The sequence below is a fragment of the Myotis lucifugus genome, unplaced genomic scaffold (genome assembly GCF_000147115.1).
Source record: "Myotis lucifugus unplaced genomic scaffold, Myoluc2.0 scaffold_215, whole genome shotgun sequence".
NCBI classification, from domain to species: domain Eukaryota; kingdom Metazoa; phylum Chordata; class Mammalia; order Chiroptera; family Vespertilionidae; genus Myotis; species Myotis lucifugus.
The window spans coordinates 2,154,494-2,173,770 of NW_005871263.1; the positions used below are offsets into that span (position 1 = coordinate 2,154,494).

General features: G+C 38.8%; 1 protein-coding gene across 7 annotated transcripts in view; it reads left to right on the top strand.

Annotated features, from left to right (window-relative positions):
• The window catches only part of STAU1 (staufen double-stranded RNA binding protein 1), a 60,801-nt gene that overhangs the window by 23,356 nt on the left and 18,168 nt on the right, over window positions 1–19,277 (top strand). For 6 of the 7 annotated variants that reach the window (XM_023761721.1, XM_023761723.1, XM_006097993.3 and 3 more), the window contains 3 exons: window positions 3,596–3,734; window positions 4,668–4,833; window positions 14,714–14,812. In XM_023761721.1, the coding sequence (XP_023617489.1) occupies window positions 3,596–3,734; window positions 4,668–4,833; window positions 14,714–14,812 (404 nt within the window). Of the gene's footprint in view, window positions 1–312; window positions 470–3,595; window positions 3,735–4,667; window positions 4,834–14,713; window positions 14,813–19,277 lie in introns of all 7 variants that reach the window. The other variant, XM_006097988.3, reaches the window with a different exon arrangement.

Below are 19,277 nucleotides of genomic sequence, written 5' to 3' on the forward strand. Positions count from 1 at the left end.
GCATAGTTTTTCATGGAGTGCTATTTTATATATCTAACCTCGCGAAATTTTGAGTATATATACACACACACACACACACACATATACACACATACACACACACACACACATATATATGTGTATATATATACACACACACACATATATGTTTCTTTTTGTGTTTATAAAAACCAAAAAAGGTGGTGATGAGATAAATTACCAATATAATGACCAGGCCTTTTAAACCATGACATAAAATATGTTCAAGGTCCAAATGACATTACAACTAACAGCAGGTTTCATGAATTGAGAGCTCACAATTTTCATTTGTAGGTGTTTACAGTTCAGCTAACACTTGGAGATCAGCGCTGGGAAGCTGAAGGAACTAGTATTAAAAAAGCCCAACACACAGCTGCTGCCAAAGCTTTGGAAGGAACAAAATTTCCTAAACCCATAGTCCGCCCTTTTCGTAGCGAAGGAAGGAATCCAGGTATTATGCATGGGCCAAGACAGGTTCCTTTCAAAAGTATGTCTAGAGGTACCCATTTAGTATGTATATGAATTATTTCTTAACTAACTTGTTGATTTTTGAAAGCACAGATTTTGCACTACCAGTGGCAAATGCTTATCCCAACGCTATAGCAGTGGTTCCCAATCTGTGGTCCCTCCATTCCTGATGGTCTGGAGAAGCATTCATGGGAGGTGGGGGTGTCACCAAACAATGACTAAAATTTCAGAAAAGCTAAGTGAAAATACATTCCTCCCCCCCCCCCCATAAGTGTACAGATTGCCACTAATGTAGGTTTTAGTTAGAATCACTTCAACTCAGTGTGCTGATAGTGATTATAACATGTTGATCAGAAACCCTGATTGTCAGTTATATGTCTCCTGATCTTTAAAAAGAATGAGAAAATAAATACAAATCAGTAGATAATATCTCTTCAAACAAGGAAACCAAATGAGAAAAATACTAATAAAGAAGAGTGTCTGCTGAAAGGTTGGGAACCCCTGACCTGGCGGCTGTGGGAGGAATGGCTATTTTAGCAGTTACTCTTGAAGTACATGAAGTTATCCCAGGCCTTTTGTATGCAGGAATGATCCTGGAAGACTTTAGTCCACCTTTCTCATTGCTTTGGATTTCTTTGTGGTATTGTGTCTTTAAATTCATTCTCTTCTGCAGATAAATGTGATGGGTCAGAGTTGATCTTAAAATGATTCAAGTTATATTTAATATGCAACTATATGAATTAAGTAAATATAATTCTGATGTTAGGTAGAAATGGGTTGGTTATTCATGTGACCCTCTGATTTTGCAAATCCAGAAATATTCTTACAAATTTGATTCATGCACTAAATTTAGTCAGACCAGTTATAGTACTGAATCAAGACATTTTTGTTTTCCTCTATATAATATCCAAAAGAAGCATTTTAAAGTGGCTTTTTGTGTGCATTTATATTGAACTTTGCCATTGCTAGTGTTGTTCTGTGTTTGATATGAAAGTGTTTTTAAATGTGATTGTGCACTGACAGTAATGTTTCCAAGTTGTGTTGTTTTTTTTGAAGAGTTATGAATTGGATGAACTTAGAAAAAAATTGGAAAATGAATAGTGTGTATTTTCTAAAGTTGATAATTCTGAGGTAACCCAAGATATATTTGCTCCTGTTGTATGTGAAAACAACTCATTTTCCTAACTAGTATTACCACATGATTGATTCGCCAAATCCCATTATAAATAGTGAGAATGGAAATACCTGAATATTTTGTGGTTCTCATCTAACTTCACCAGATAGAATTTACTTGTCTTCTCAGTGTTTCTATACCTGCCTTTATTACACATTGTGTTGTAGTTCTTTGAGTGTATTTTGTTTTCTTTGAGTTCCTCTGGGACAAGAATGTGTCCTTCAAGCTTAGCACAGTCCTTTGCATCCAGTTAGTACTTAATAAATGCATTGTTCTATAAAATAGTGTGTACAAACATACTTCTAAGTGTAAGCCAATAATCCAGTAAATCAGTACAACCAAAGTTATATCAGGCCTGGCCGGCCTGGCTTAGTGGTTGAGCATCTACTTACAAACCAGGAGGTCTCCGTTCAATTACCTGTTAGGGCACATCCCCAGGTTGCGGCTCGATCTCTAGTGTGGGGCATGCAGGAGGCAGCCAGTCAATGATTCTCTTTCACCATTGATATTTCTATCTCTCTCTCCCTCTCCCTTCCTCTCTGAAATTAATAAAAAATATATTTTAAAAAATAAAAGTTATATTGGTTAAGTGTTCCCAAACAATACAATGATTTGGGCAGTCACCTTAGATTTTTTTCCCCTCACCTGAGGATATGTTTTGTTTTTGTTAATCTTCACCGGAGGATATTTTTTCCATTGCTTTTCAGAGAAAGTGGAAGGGAGGGAGTTGGGGGCGGGGAGGGGGGGCAAGAGAGAGAGAAATTGATGATAGAGATTTGACTGGTTGCCTCCCACAGGCTCCCCAACCACCTGTGGCATGGAGCAAACCTGCAACCCAGGTGTGTACCCTTGACCAGGAATTGAACCAAGACCCTTCAGTGCGTGGACCTATGCTCTAACCACCGAGAACACTGGCCAGGGCTTAGGGATATATTTTTATTGATTTTATTTATTATTTTTTAAATATGGTTTTTAAATTGATTTCAGAGAAGAAGGGAGAGGGAAAGATAGAAACATCAGTGGTGAGAGAGAATCATAATTGGCTGCCTCCAGCAAGCCCCCCACTGGGGATTGAGCCTGCAACCCCTGGGAATTGAACTGTGACCTACTGGTTCATAGGTTGACGCTCAACCACTGAGCCATGCCAGTCAGGCTTTATTGAAAGAGAGAGAGAGAGAGAAAGAAAGAAACATTAATGTGAGGGAGAAACATCGATTGGTTGCCTCCTGTATGTGCCCCAACTGGGAATTGAACCCGTAACCTTTATTGGTGTACAGAATGATGCTTCAAGCAACTGAGCCACCCGTCTAGGGCTTACCTGGAATTTTCTAAAATACGTTTTTATTGATTTCAGAGAGGAAGGGAGAGAGGGATAGAAACATCAATGATGAGAGAGAATCATTGATCGGCTTCCTCCTACATGCCCCCTACTGGGGATCAAGCCCGAAACCCAGGCATGTGCCCTGACTGGGAATTGAACCATGCCTCCTGGTTCATGGGTCGATGCTCAACCACTGATCCATACCAGCTGGACTCATCTGGGATTTTTTAATCATGGAAGTTATATTTGTGACAACTGAAATATGTGGCTTTCACTGATAACATGTTGTGTTAAATTGTCACTCCCTCTAATAGCCCTTAGAGTAGCACTCACCAACTGGTGGTCCGTGGACCACTGGTGGTCCGTGAGGTCTGAAAGGTTGGCGACCGCTGCCTAAAGTACATTTTGTGCCTTTAACTGTGTATTAATATCTAGAGATCACAGCAGATTTTTGGATTTCCTGACCTGATGCTTACCAGTGAAGTACTTAGACTCTCTCATGAACTGTATCATGAATTCAATTATTAGAAAGCATGCTATTCTTTTTTATTTTAATGACTATCATTCTCATGTCAGAAAAAAGAAAAAGTTCTTGTGTTAATTCTGTGTTGCAGACAGCATAACCCCTACTGTAGAGCTAAATGCACTGTGCATGAAACTTGGAAAAAAACCAATGTATAAGCCTGTTGACCCTTATTCTCGGATGCAGTCCACCTATAACTACAACATGAGAGGAGGTGCTTATCCCCCAAGGTATGTGTGTGTTTTAAATATAGGTGAAAATTTATCTGATCTTTCACACAGAATAATGAAATTTATATATTATGGGGCACATGATAATTTGGTCATCTTTGGCCTGCCGGATGTTGAAGTCGGTCTTCATTGTGTTGGTATCTTTGGAATGCATCTTGATGCTCTTTTGTCTTCTGTCATTGGAAAGGGCCTGAGCATGTTCCTCACTGTGTGCCCCCAAGCAGTTTGGTTAAAGATCACCCTGGTAACTGCTTTGTGTAACTGAGTCACATTTTATCATGATTCCCGCAATACTGGGAATCTCAGCACTCAGTGATTACCTGAGTATTATTTAGTGGGTACTTTTTGACATTTGAACTTCTGTGCTTTTTAAATAGCCTTGACATATAGGTATAGTACAATACTCATTCAAACTAAAAATGCCATGTGCTAAAAAGCTTCTGCTCTCAGTCATAAGACATTGGTTGAAAGAGAGATGATTAAAATTGGAAGTCTTCATTTTCCTGCCCTGCTTGGCGGGGGGTGGGGGGGGGTGGTCCAAAACCATTTTAAAAATACAAACTCTGAAGTTTGTAATCCAGCCTCTCCCAGGCTACAGGCTTTTGGGATTTCCAGAAATGAGGGTCCTTTTGAAAAGACTTCTGTTTAAAAATTCCCAGCCTTTTGTGGAGACATGCAAGTATGACTCTCAGATATGAGAAAGTAGAGCAAGTTAAATTTTCTGATTCAGCAAAGCTTAATTCACTATAGATTTTGTAAATACTGTGTGACAGTTTTAATCCTGAATAAATTTGCCCTGCATATATGATGAGGAGTCCTCATTGGCAAGCAAACACTAATGCAATTAAGACCCATAATGAAGGAATTTTCCAGAGAATGTATGGGTGACTTATCAATCTGAGACTAATTTTTCTCACCCCCTTTTATTTTTAGGTACTTTTACCCATTTCCAGTACCACCCTTACTTTATCAAGTTGAACTCTCTGTGGGAGGACAGCAGTTTAATGGGAAAGGAAAGACAAGACAAGCTGCAAAACACGATGCTGCTGCAAAAGCTTTGAGGATCCTGCAGAATGAGCCCCCGCCTGAGAGGCTGGAGGTAAGGAGAGAGCAGAGTTGAAGCTCCTTGATGCTTTGGGCTGAGCAAGAGGGTGGTATGAAAAAATCACCTCAAGTTGCTTTTTCTAAGAAGATGCATTGAGAGCTGTCCATAATTTTTGTTGCTTGATAGCTTAAGAGATTTTGTGCCCTGGTAGCTTTCTTGCCTTTTCTCTCTCTTTAAAAACATTTCTTAGCAAGGAAGTCAAATGCATAGTTTTGAGTGAACATGTTAGAAAGAATGTGAGTCAGTTAAGTTGTGAAGAACATGCATGAATGAATTCTTTGGTGATAAAGATTATGCTTGTCAAAATCTACTGTGATTTACGGTACCAGGTTAGAGAATTTTCTGAAGCCATTTTTGACTAGCCACTCTTTATTATATTCAAGCACCAGTTCTCTATTGCTGCATAACAAACTATCTTAAAACTTAGTGGCTTGAACACCTACGGGCATTTATTTTGCTCATGAATCTGCAGGTTAGGTGGAGTTTGGCAGGGAGAGTTTGTTCCACATAGCTTTGGCTGAGGCAGCTCTGTAGGGACTGGAGAATCTCTCACATGGCTGGTAAGTTATTGCTAGCTGTTGTCTAGGAACTAAGTGAGGGCTCGGGTTCGGAGACCTCAGGTCCTCTCTTAATTAACTGCTTACACATCCTCATGGTATGGTGTCTGAGTTCCAGGAGTGAATATCGTAGAAGACAGAATAGAAACAATTGCCAGTTTCTTTAGCATTTCTGCCCTATTCTACAGGTCAGGCAGGCACAGAGTCTAGATTCCAGAGGAGGAGATAGAGAATCGTACTTAAGATTTTTTTTTAATTTTAAAAAAATATATTTTTATTGATTTCAGAGAGGAAGGGAGAGAGAGAGAGAGCTAGAAACATCAATGATGAAAGAGAATTATTTATCTGGCTTCCACTTGCATGTCCCCCATGGGGGATCGAGCCTGCACCCTGGGCATGTGTTATGAATCATGACCTCCTGGTTCATAGGTTTATGCTCACACTGGCCAGGCGAGAATTGTACTTTTTAAAAAATTCAGGTAAAGTTCACATAATATAAATTCACAATTTAAATCATTTCAAGCCTACAGTTCAGTGGCTTTTAGTACATTTCACAGTGTTGAGAACCCTACTTTTGGATGAGAGCAGTATCAAAGAATTTGGGCCCTTTTTTAAAACTAACAGAATGGGAAAAGTATTTTAACTCTTTGTGACTAAATAGGAATATAGGACTTAGGAAATCAGCAATTCCATGCCACTGTCAGGGGTCAGAATCTTAGTAAATATCTCTGGTAAGGCATAGTCTTACCTTCCTAGGTCCAGAAGAAATTCACTGGGTAGAAAACATTGAGATTTCATGATTTTTTTGAATCACAGCCCGAAATACCACCTGAAAATATCCTTGGGAAGCATTAGATTTTTCCTGTTCAAGAAACAGGTTCACAGAGAAAAGGATCTTGCATAGAACATTGGTCTAACTGTGTGATGATAGGTATGACCCTTGCTGTGCTTCATTATGTTCAGTTGCGCCCCAGGATGCCCCAGCTCAGAATGGTGCTCTGTGGCTTCAGGGCTGGCCCCACAGGGGTAGGAGGAGTTCTTTTTGTTTTGTTACAGCTTATTTCCATTTTCCAATGTAATCACACATTTTAACAGAGATGATCTGTTTCCAGGGTCCAATGTGACCATATAAAAGAGAATAGACTGTAACTTAGAAGAGGGGGATTTGGTGAAGTTAAAAGGATGAGCTTCCCAGTGATGAGATTTGGTAAAACACCAAAGCTAGTGTAACTTGAGTCATGTTGGAGACTTTTCATTTTTGACTTGACTTTGATACTAATCTAATTGGAGTCAGATGGAACAGGTATTTCTTGGTTCCTTCTAGCCAGCAGTTGTTAAAAGATCACTGAATACTGGTATGTGGGTTGTCTGCTTCAGAATCATTTTGAGGGTTTTTTTTGTTGTTTTTTTAAATCCCTTGACCCAACCTACACAATTCTAATACAGTAGGTCTAAGGTGAGACCCAGAAGTCTGTCTTTTGCTTTTTTTTTTAATGTGCTCTTGGAGTCATTGTAAAGTATGGTCAGGGTACAGGAACCGCAAGTCCTAAGTATTATCAGTGTTTTCCAGGCCATTTCCCCCCCTTGAAAGTACTCAGTTTATTGTCAGAAAGGGAAAGTCCCTGCCCATCAGTTACTAGAACAGTGGTGCTTGGCTCAGGCCTGTGGGCAGAGCTGTAGTAGACATGCTCTTTTGGGCTCATCTCATGTCTGTGAGGAGCTTTGCCAAGAGTAAGGTTCAGATCTACTTGTGCCCTTTGTTTCCTCCTCGTTTCCCCTTCTCTAGTTCTGTGTAGCTGAGGTGGAGACAGTGACCTTCAGAAATGGCTCAGAGACTGGCTTTAACCAGTGCTTCGGAAATGAGAATTAAAAAGGATAAAACTTTTTCTTTGAAGTAGTAAATAAAACACTTGGCCTACCACCTAAACAAGCTGCCCCTGATTTACCAGGCCCCCTGGTAGATTGGGTAGAAGGGGGTAAAGAGAGATACTTTCAAAAGAAAACTTGATTTTTTTTTTTTACAAGTAATGCATATGAACTATACAAATTCTTTAATTCAAAAAAAGAAAAATGATTTATAAATTTACCACTTGTAGAAAATCATAAGCATATTGGTGATGTCAGTGCATATACAAGTAAATACATGCACCTACCAATTTTACAAAAATGGGATGATGTGCTGGCTAATGTTGCACAGAGATTGAGCCCATGAGCCAGCAGGTCACAGTTCAATTCCTGGTCAGGGCACATGCCCAGGTTGTGGGAGGGGGCGTGCAGGAGGCAGCTGATTGATGATTCTCTCTCTCATTGATGTTTCTATCTCTCCCTCTCTCTGGAATCAATAAAGCATATTTAAATTTAAAAAAGGAATGATATTGTACAGTAACCACCTTTTTTCACTGATGGGTTTATCATGAATATCATGCCACTTAATTCCATGGAGGACTCAGATTCAACGTGTATCTAAGCACCTTTTTAAAAAATCCTTTTTATTTATTTTTAAGTCCTCACTTGAGGACATTTTTTCCATTGCTTTTCAGAGGGGGAGAGAGGGAGCAGAGAGAGAGAGACAGACACACACACACACACACACACACACACACACACACACACACACACACACACCCCAACTGGTTGCCTCTTGCACTTGCCCCAACCAGGAGTGGGGAAGCAAAACTGCAACCCAGGTATGTGCCTTTAACTGTGCCCTGCAACCCTTTGGTACGTGGGCCAATGCTCTAACCACTGAACAAAACCAGTGAAGTCTCTAAGCACCTTTTAATAGTTCCATTGTGTGCACATACCCGTTTGTTTGTTTTTTTCAACAGAGGCATGGTTATTTAGGTTGTTTGCAGTTTTTCCTGTTACAAAATACGTCATCTAGAACATTGTTGTAGTTAAATCTTTGTGTATGTCTGTGGCTATTTTTGTGAGCCACAGTCCTAGAAGTGGAATTTCAAGGTCATGTATGTGGCTAGGATCCCCACCAGAAACATGGTACCATTTTAGTCCTCTCCCAACAGGGCGTGAGCAGCCTGTTTGCCCACGGCCTACCAGCATTGGAAGTTGTCATTTTAAACAAATTGTCCTTTGTGCTGTTGAAAGTTTTGGAAAATGTGATTGTGTGGTGAATCAGTTCATCTTCTCTAGAACATAGCCACTAAAGGCAGTAGTTTCTGTCTGCAAGGCTTTGTGCTGGGACCCTCCCCCTGTGGAACTTAGTTGAAGACTTGACAGACCTTAACATTAGTATCAAAAGTGCAGTGAGTGCTAGAATGTAAAAGCATCATGCATTGAAAGCATAAAATGCCTTGTTTAGAGTGGAGTAATGGTGGAGTATTCAGAGACGTTCTCTCTGAGGAAGTCATTAAAGCTGAGACTAAGGATGAGCAAAAGAGCAGGGCAGGACGTACCTTCCCAGCCAAGGGAGCAGCCCATCATGCAAAGATTGGGAAAGCACTTTTACTTTATTTTAAATCTAAGGCTTGTGCTAATAAAGGATGACTTAAGTGTCTGAGCTGTTAGGAGTAAAATGGTCATAGCTACAGTATCAGTAATAGGGAAAAACAGGAGCTAGCCATTTCCATTAGTAAGGAAATGGCTATATGTATACATTTATCAAAGGGAGAACCAGAGTGTGGTAAATCTGTATACATAGGCATGAAAGGCGGCTCATAATCTATTGAATGGAGGGACTCAAGATCCAGAACTGCTGTTAGGCATTTAGTGTGATACTGATTGTGTTTAGGTAAACAAAAAAGCCATGTGTGTGTGAGCGCAGTTTCTATCCTGACAGTTATATCAAACTTTAAAGTTTTTTCTTGAAGGTAGTGGTAGACGACAAACTTTTAAGAAATTGTACTGAAGTTTCTTCCTGGTCTTGAGTCCTTATCTTCACTTGGACCAGGGATATATTTAGGTAGAACTAAAACTAAAACTGGAGACTTGAATCCTCATTATATGATCAGGGTCCACTGAACTCAGTTTTTATTTTTGAGCTTTATTTCCAAGCTCTGTAAGGATTTACACTGCATGGCCTTTATTCTTTTTTTTAGATGTCTTACAAAGAAAAGAGAAAATATACTTATTTTTAAAATAGAATAAAGTTTATTCTATTTTACAGTGATTATGTAGGTCCATGGACCTTTTTATGAATCTTTACAGTATGAAATTTTTAATTCTTCTAGTTTTTAAACATTTTTGCTGTTTGTCATCCTACATATCATTTCAGTACTATTCATCATATATTCCCAAATATGCTAAGCAAGACTAAAATAATAAGAAAATGCAAGAAGAATGAAATCTCTAGGTAGATGATACAATAGTAAAGTAATTGTCATTATTACATCATCCTTTAATGTTCTTATTGCATTGCCTAATGTATTGCATTGTCTTTTAAGAAGATACAAAAGAAGACTAGAGATGCCATCTTTTTACTCTACTTTTAGCATTCATTGAACCCAGGTGAGAATTCAGAATTTTTCTTTTTCCATCCTTACTGGCAAAGAGAAGAAAATTGACAGAGGAAGACAAATTATCATTAGACAAATCAGAAAATAAGTGCAAAGAGACAGCAGCATTCTAGACTCTAATTGCGATGGTGAGATTGTTTAAGTAAAATCTCAAATTGTGACTCTTCAGAAGATACCTTAGATAAGTTTTTCCATACTCAAGAATCGGCGAGTGAATAATATATTCCTATGGTGTATGAAAAGGAAATGTGTATTCTCTTTTAGTCATTCAGCAAGAAGAACTTCATCACACAATATTTTCTGACATAAACCTGGACCATCCAGCTTTGATTTCTTTTTTTTTAAGTATGTATGACAACATCCTTTGATCCTTTGTGATATTTGGGCACCAGAATTTCTTAACACTTATTGTCCACAAAATAAGTGAACAGATATAAGAGGAGAGTACGTACAAAGATGATTGGAAGGAAATAGATGATAATAACAATGAAAAAAAAACCCCAACTATTAGATTGATCCTTCTTTGGGGTTTATAAATCTAAAAATGAAAGCATTTTTTTAGTTATGGAACAAAGAAGATGGCTGTTCTCCCATCAACAAAGTTATGAGTTGGTTTCAAGAGTGTGTTTTGACAGTACCAGTACAAGAAGAATCAGAGTTGTGATAAGCTAGAACCTATTGGAGATGGATTTAAAATCTGGCATCATTACAAGTGGGCTTTGCTCTAGATTCAGGTTTGCCAGCCGATGAGCAGTTGGTTGTATAAAAGGACCTTGCTCATTTCAAGTACATATGCCTTCCAAACTACAAACCTGGGATAAAAACTTGGGTTTGCTATTTTGAATTCTTTTTGAAATGATTTTTGTTATCCTTTATTCTGTATTATTTGTAAAATGACTTGAAATATAGAAAAATAAAAAGGGTCTATTGGAGCCAGATGGTAAATGGTGATAACTATTTTTTCCTGGCATAATGAGGGTTAAGCATGGTTCAGAGTGTTTTTTTCTTTTCTTAATGTTGCCTAGATTTTATTGCTGAACCATACACTATGGGATTGATGTTAACAGTAATTCCCACTTCATGAAGGTAAGACTAAGGGCCTACTACACTTACCCCATCTTACTGGGAATGGTATTTGTGGATTTGTTTTGAGTCATTTGCTGCTTCCCCATTGCAACATTTTGTGCAATTTAGATACAATCAAAATTATTTATGTAAAAGAGCAACATAATCTCACTTCCTAATAAATGTATATCTTCGTTTCCTCTTTTGCATTTTTATTTTTCTGGCTGCTTTGTCCCTATTGAAATTCCCTTGGAAGCAATGGCTTAGAGCAGTGAATCTCAACTCTGGTTGCTAATAAAGTCATCTGGGGACTTTAAAAACAAACAAACAAACAAATACTGTAAATAAAATGGATATTCAAGCCCTACCTACAAAAATTTGAATTTATTTGTTTGCAGGGGGCTCCGACAGCTGTCTTTGTAAAGCTCCAAAGTGATTCTAATATTACTGTGGTTGAGAGCCACTGGCTTAGAGTTTATAAGATTTAGCAGTAGACTACTGTTTTCTATTAGACCTATGTGGAACTTCAATATATAAAAAAGAAAAGTAACATTTCATTAGTGGAAATATGAAAGTTTGAATTTTATAATATTTATTAAGACAATCAGTTAAAACAATTTATGTGATTTTTTTTATACCACAGAATTTTATATATATTGTTTTCATCCATTTAAAAAAAGCACACATGGCTGGAAAAGATAGTCTTAATTTTATAATAGTGGTTAACTCTGCCTTGGAAAGGAGGATGAGAGGGGCTTCACTATGTTCCTTATAAAAAAAATTTAATGTCAATAGTACTTAATGTTGACATTTGTTAAATCCAGCACAGTTGCCTGTTACATTGTTTGTACTTTGCTGTATGTTTGAAATAGGTCATAATTAAAAATAAAAGTTAAAACTAATTGGACTGGTAATAATGGACAAAAACATTGAAAATTGGGCACAGCATGGCAATTGATGTCTCTATCAGCCTCACCACCTAGTTTATTTCCAACTTTTGTTCTGGTTGCACATAAGGAGAACATACTCATTGATACAGTTACTTAGCATGAGAGTTTATCATTTTTTTTGAGAGTTTATCATTTTTTTAAAAGTTAATTTATTTAAAAAATTTTCTGGATACTCTTAAAATAAATAGCTGTCAAAAATTCTTTTGTGCACAAAAGTGGGTTAACCTGTTAGCACAAGTTAATGTGCTGACATACTTCTGTGTGTTAATATTTGGTGTGAAACATACTTTTTTGCTGCTTTAAAAACCTTAAGATAAAATATACATTAACATAAAGGTTGCCATTTTGACCATTTTTTAAGTGTGCTGTTCTTTGGCATTAAATATATTCTCAATGTTGTGCAACTATCATCACTAATCATTTACAGAACTTTTTCATCATTCCACATAGAAACTCTACGTGTTAAACAGTGACTCCCCCTGTCTTGTCCCCATTCCTTGATAACCTTTATTATTCTTCTGTCTCTATGCACTTGCCTATTCTAGATACATCATCTAAATAGATAAATTTGTCTTTTGTGTTTGGCTTATTTCATTTATCATAATGTTTTCAAGGTATCATAATGTTTTCATCCATGGTGTAGCATGTTTCAAGATTTAATTCCTTTTTAAGGCTGAATAATATTGCATTGTATGACTATGCCACATTTTGCTTATCCGTTCATCTATTGATGGATGTTTGGGTTTTCACCTTTTAGTGATTGTGAATAATGTTGCTAATAGGTATCTGTTCGAGTCCCTACTTAAATTCTTTTGAGTATAGATCTAGAAGTGGAATTGCTGGATCATATTGTAAATCTGTGTTTTAACTTTTTGAGAAACCACCAAACTTTTCTACAGAGGCTGCACCATTTTACATTCTCACCAGCAACATAGAAGGGTTCCAATTTCTCCACATCCCTGTCAACACTTGCTATTTTCTGTGGCCATTCTTATGGGAGTAAAGTGGTATCTCATTGTGGTTTTGATTTGCATTTCCCTAGCGATGTTGAGCATTATTTCACATGCTCTTTGGCCATCATACCTTCTTTAGAGACATGTCTATTCAAAGCCTTTCCTATTTTTGAGTTGGGTTGTTTGTTGTTGTTGTTGTTGAGTTTTGTCGGAGTTCTTTTCTGGATATCAGTTTTTTATCAGATATATTTTCTCCCGTTCTGTAGGTTGTCTTTATTCTGTTGATAGTGTCCTTTAATGCACGAAAGTTTTTAATTTTGATGAAATCCAATTTATTTGTTTCTTTTGTTACCCATGCTTTTGGTGTTACATCCAAGAAGTCATGCCAAACCCAGTGTCATAAAACTTTCCCCGATGTTTTCTTCTAAGAATTTTATTATAATTTTTGCTCTTATGTTTAGGTCTTTGATCCATCTTGAGTTAATTTTTGTATATGGTGTAAGGTAAGGGTCCAACTTCATTTTTTTTGCGTGTGAATAGTTTTCCCAGCACCATTTGTTGAACATACCTAACTTTAAAATACAGTATTATTTTTCTTTTTAGTTTAAAACCAATTTAACAAATAAATGTCAACCCAAAGCCTCTGTGAAACCTATGCCTTTTAAGGTACCTTGCTTGAAAATTTCTGGCTTTAAGGATTCACTCATAAAAAGGCAGGCCTTCTTTCTCCTGAGGGTTTAAACAACAGGAATAAAAGTGTGTTTAGCTTAATAAACCACCAGAAATACTATGCAAATAGTTTTGATCAGGCAGAGAGTGACATGAAACTAGATTGGAAGAACATTAGAAGGTAGAGAAGGAATTACAAATAGTAACTGGGGTAAACTTATTTGTACAGGATTATATTCTTGATTGCATTTTTTAAAAACTTTCAGTTTTATTTCTTTTAATTACACCTTAAAATAATGATTCAGTGTAGGTGTAGGATCTACTTGATAAAACGTAAGAAAATCCTGAATGGTCCTATACACCTTGCCCACTCAATAATTTCAGCCACAGGTTCCTGTCAGATAGTTCAGATCTTGGAAATGGGGTTTTACATTTGTATGACTACAGAGTCCCAGTACTATGAGGAAAAGCACAGCTTGCTTGCCATGGTTTGGGGGCACTTTGTTGTTACCAAGCATATCTAATTTTTTCTATTAATCATGGCAGTGCAATATAGAATCATGTTATCAGCGTGCGCAGAATTGATCTCTGTCACTCTTTAGGCTCAAGCCCTGGCTGGAGGGCTGTAAATGAACCTGGTTACAGATATAGAGTTTCAGCCTTTGTTCAGGAGACTTTATTAGTTTTTTATTTTTACCAGCAGCAGTAAGTATGAGATGCTTGGCAGTTTCATAATAGTTCCACTGCATCCTTTTGGGAAAAAGTGGTTTCCAAGGACTTCATGTCCAGATAAGAAACCTTAGGTGGAGAGACTTATATTTGAACTTGCCAAGTCCCACACAAGTCTGCCTGTGTTTTGACTTTTTCCAAAACGTGACTTGCCAGTCCTTGAGGAGGGCTTTAGAAGTCACTCTGCCTGAGCAGCCAGGGCATCTCACCATGCCATGATTAGGCTGATTTCACACCCAAAAGTCCATTATGTGTACATTGTTTATGGTGGATTTATGAGTTGCAATCTGACCCAAGTTTGATAGAACACTTTTTTTTAACCTTTTAAATTCACTGACACATGGTAGCGTGTGGCCTTGTTCTCACTGGTTTGATGCGCAATCCATAAAGCCAAGGTTCAGTGTTTTTAAGGTTTATCACAGCTGGGATGTTGATGATTTTAATAAGAGTTAACTACTAAACAATTATTATTCTTTTAGGTGAATGGAAGAGAATCAGAGGAAGAAAATCTCAATAAATCTGAAATAAGTCAAGTGTTTGAGATTGCACTTAAACGGAACTTGCCTGTGAATTTTGAGGTAAGTTTATTTTACATGTAGGATTTTGTATTATAAAGTTCTGTTGGCATTCATAGTTGGAATTATATTTTTCCTAAATAACATTGGAATAATCACATATATGTGAACTTCAAATTTACGATTTAAACTATGTTTAGCCAAGTGCAGTATTCTCTCTTTCTAGGAGTTGTTAGGGGCAGCGGGTCCATGGATGGCCTCAGTAGGTCTATAAACCTAAAATGGGCTGAGGAACATTGCATACGCTCACATGTGTATTCTAGAGAGGGTCAATTATTTTCATAAGACTCAAAAGCATCTGTTATCCCAAATGTTAAGAACCTTAAGTGTTCCCTAAAAATCTTGTCAGAGTAAATTTTTTTTGTTGTTTTTGTTAATCCTCACCCAAGAATACTTTTCCATTGATTTTTAGAGAGTGGAAAGGGAGGGGAGAGACAGAGAGAGAGAAACATCAATATGAGAAAGACACATCATTGATTGGTTGCCTCCTGCACGTGCTCCAACTGGAGCCAGGAATCGAGCCAGCAACTGAGGTACATGCCCGTGACTGGAATCGAACCTGGGACTCTTCAGTCCTTGGGTCGATGCCCTATCCACTGTGCCAAACCAACTAGGCCTTGTTAGAGTAAATTTTAAAAGGACATAGACTTTGTCATTATCCAGCATCTGCCCCCCCCCCCCCCCCCGTTCACCCATTTAATAACTTAATTGTTGGAGACTTTATAGTCTATAATTCAGATGTTACTTTTCATGTTGTCCCAGAGCTCCCATAAGCTACCTTCCTGCTTTTTAATTATTTTTTTCTATTTGCTGTTCTAATTGGGTATTTATTTCTACCTTGTCTTCCAAATCGCTGATTAGATCCTCTGCTTCACCCAGTCTACTTTTCATATCTTCTAGTGTGTTCTTGATGTAAGATATATAATTCTTCATTTCTGTCTGGTTCTTGTTCGTGGCCTCTATTTTCCTTTTCATGCTGTTGCAATTTGCACTAAGTTCCTTAAGCATCTTTATAACCATTGCTTTGTGAACCATGTCCAGCACGGCCAGGGGTGAACCTGAGGAGGGGCGGTGAAGCATTAAAGAAGACAGACAAGAGAATACAGTTGGGGCCAGGTAGGATCACTGTGCCTGGATGAGGAACAGTGACAGCCTGTAAGCCAAAGGTTTATTTTATAGTCAGATCACACAAAGCAAAACAAGGGCAAGATGTTTACAGTGTTCTTGTGAATTTCAAATCTGCTTCTTTCCTGTTATTGCTGTTCTCTGAACTCTATCAAGCTTCATTTAGGCAGCATTTGCTGCACCATCACCCCCTGCCCTCCTCCCCCACAGCCCACATGCCTCAGCTACCTAGGACTGCAGGGTCGGACTATAAGGTCAAGCTTACAACCATAGTCTTTTGGCTATAACTGTGCTGGGAGGGCTTTGCCCTACAAGCTGGGACTTGTATGTGACTTTGCCACAAGTCAGTCCGAGGCTTGAACCTGTCTGAATGCTGTAGCCACTCTCCACAGCTTTGAACTCTCTGTCTGATAGGTTGCTTGCCTCCATTTCACTTAGTTCTTTTTCTGGAGATTTCTTCTTTTTTTTCCCATTTGGGGGTTGCTTCTTTATCTCCTCATTTTAGCTGTCTCTTTTTTTTTTTAATTATTAAATCTTTATTGTTCAGATTATTACATTTGTTCCTCTTTTCCCCCCCCATAACTCCCCTCCACCCAGTTCCCACCCCACCCGACGCCCTCATTCCCCACCCACTGTCCTCATTCATAGGTGCGCGATTTTTGTCCAGTCTCTTCCCGCATCCCCCACACCCCTCTCCCCCCCGAAGAATAGTCAGTCCATTCCCTTTCTATGCCCCTGATTCTATTATAATCACCAGTTCATTCTGTTCATCAGATTATTTATTCACTTGATTTTTAGATTCACTTGTTGATAGATATGTATTTGTTGTTCATAATTTGTATCTTTTAACTTTTTCTTCTTCTTCCTCTTCTTAAAGGATACCTTTCAGCATTTCATATAATACTGGTTTGGTGGTGATGAACTCCTTTAGCTTTTTCTTATCTGTGAAGCTCTTTATCTGACCTTCAATTCTGAATGATAGCTTTGCTGGATAAAGTAATCTTGGTTGTAGGTTCTTGGCATTCATCACTTTGAATATTTCTTGCCACTCCCTTCTGGCCTGCAAAGTTTCTGTTGAGAAATCAGCTGACAATCGTATGGGTACTCCCTTGTAGGTAACTGATTTTCTTTCTCTTGCTGCTTTTAGGATTCTCTCTTTGTCTTTTGCTCTTGGCATTTTAATTATGATGTGTCTTGGTGTGGTCCTCTTTGGATTCCTTTTGTTTGGGGTTCTCTGCGCTTCCTGGACTTGTAAGTCTATTTCTTTCACCAGGTAGGGGAAGTTTTCTGTCATTATTTCTTCAAATAGGTTTTCAATATCTTGCTCTCTCTCTTCTTCTGGCACCCCTATAATTCGGATGTTGGTACGCTTGAAGCTGTCCCAGAGGCTCCTTACACTATCTTCGTATTTTTGGATTCTTTTTTCATTTTGCTTTTCCAGTTGGGTGTTTTTTGCTTCTTCGCATTTCAAATCTTTGACTTGATTCTTGCGCTCCTCTGGTCTGCTATTGGGTGTCTGTATAATATTCTTTATTTCAGTCAGTGTATGCTTAATTTCTAGTTGGTCCTTTATCACAACATCGAGGGTCTCACTAGATTTCTTGAGGATCTCACTACATTTATCGGCAGTTTCTAGAAAATTCTTGAAAAACCTTAAAAGTGTGGTTTTGAACTCTATATTCAGCAGTTTGCTTTCCTCCATTTCTGTCATTTGTGTCCTGTTTCTTTGTCTCCGCATTTTTTATGCTTCCTTGTGTTGATAAAGTGGTTTTCTGTGCTAAGTGTCTTCTGGGGCCCAGTGGTTCAGCCTCCCCAATTACCTGAGGAAGACACTCTTGGTGCTCCCCCTTGTGATCTTTGTGCACAGTCTTGTTGTAGTTAAGCCTTGATTGTTGTAAGTAACACTGGGAGGGATTGGCCTCCAGGCCAAGTGGCTGTGAGAATCAGCTGTGTCTGCAGTGGGAGAACTTCTGTCCTGGAGCTCTAGGGAGTTGCTAATCTAGCCTCTGCCTGAGGCTATCCAGCAAACGCCTCCGTGCAAGGCTTGGGTGGGGCGGGTCCCAAGGGATCAACAGGGCGGGCGGAGCGAACAGTTATGGCTGCTCTCAGTCCTGCCTTCAGAGGCCCCGCTTCTCAGTGTCCCAGCAATTGCTTCAAGTACCTCCGAGAGAAAGCTGCCCTCGAGTTCCGACCGATGCCAGACAGTCCCGCTTCTCCCGTATGAGTCTGGGTCCCCAGAGACTCGCCTGGAACTGGAGCTCAGAGCCTGAGACTCCCTCCCGATTGAAAAAGACAACCTCGCCCTTAGCCGCCAGCCCGCTCCACGTGCGCCTCTGTACCTTAGTATTTTACTTCCGAACCGCACCTCCTCTGAGTCTCGGTATGCTTTTCTCTTTCCTTCTAGTTGTAGAATTTCCACTCAGCCAGCCTTCCTGTGGTTCTGGGTGATGTCCGTTCCGTCTTTTAGTTGTATTTTTGAAGTGGTTGTGCGAGGCAACAAACTCCGGTGTTTACCTATGTCGCCATCTTGGTTTCTCCTCTTAGCTGTCTCTTTGTATTTGCTTTTATATATTAGATATAACTGGTATGCCTCCCAGTGTTTGTGGCATTGCCTAATGTAGAAAGTGTCTTGATGGTCCAGTGGTGCAGTCTCTTTGTTCACCTGAGTTGTATGCTCCGGGAATACCCTTTGTGTGTGTTATTTGGGGTTGCCTGTTGTAATTGGGACTTGATTGTTGATGTCCCATTTGTAGGAAGAATCTCCCTTCTGACTTGCTGCCAATGAGGTTCAACCCCAGTGTCATTGTGCCAGTTGTTCTATAGGTGCTGATGGAACAGAATAAGATACAACAGGGCCAAACCAAAGACACCATGAAAATCAGTCTACTCAATGCAGCAACAACAGGATAGACTAAGAAGGAAAAAGAAGAGAAAGCAAAGGGAAGGAAAAAATAAAAAGTATACTAAAAGACACACAACCAAAAACTTAGAGGGGATATAAAGAAAAAGGGAGGCCCTAACCGGTTTGGCTCAGTGGATAGAGCGTCGGCCTGTGGACTCAAGGGTCCCAGGTTCGATTCTGGTCAAGGGCATGTACCTTGGTTGCGGGCACATACCCAGTGGGGAGTGTGCAGGAGGCAGCTGATTGATATTTCTCTCTCATCGATGTTTCTAACTCTCTATCCTTCTCCCTTCCCTCTCCCTTCTTCTCTGTAAAAAATCAATAAAATATATTTTTAAAAAAAAGAAAAAGGGAGAAAGAATAAGATGAAAAAATGGCTATATGGAAGCAAGAAGGAAGCTAAAAGATCTAGTATAAGAGGAAAAAAGAAGAGGAAACAAA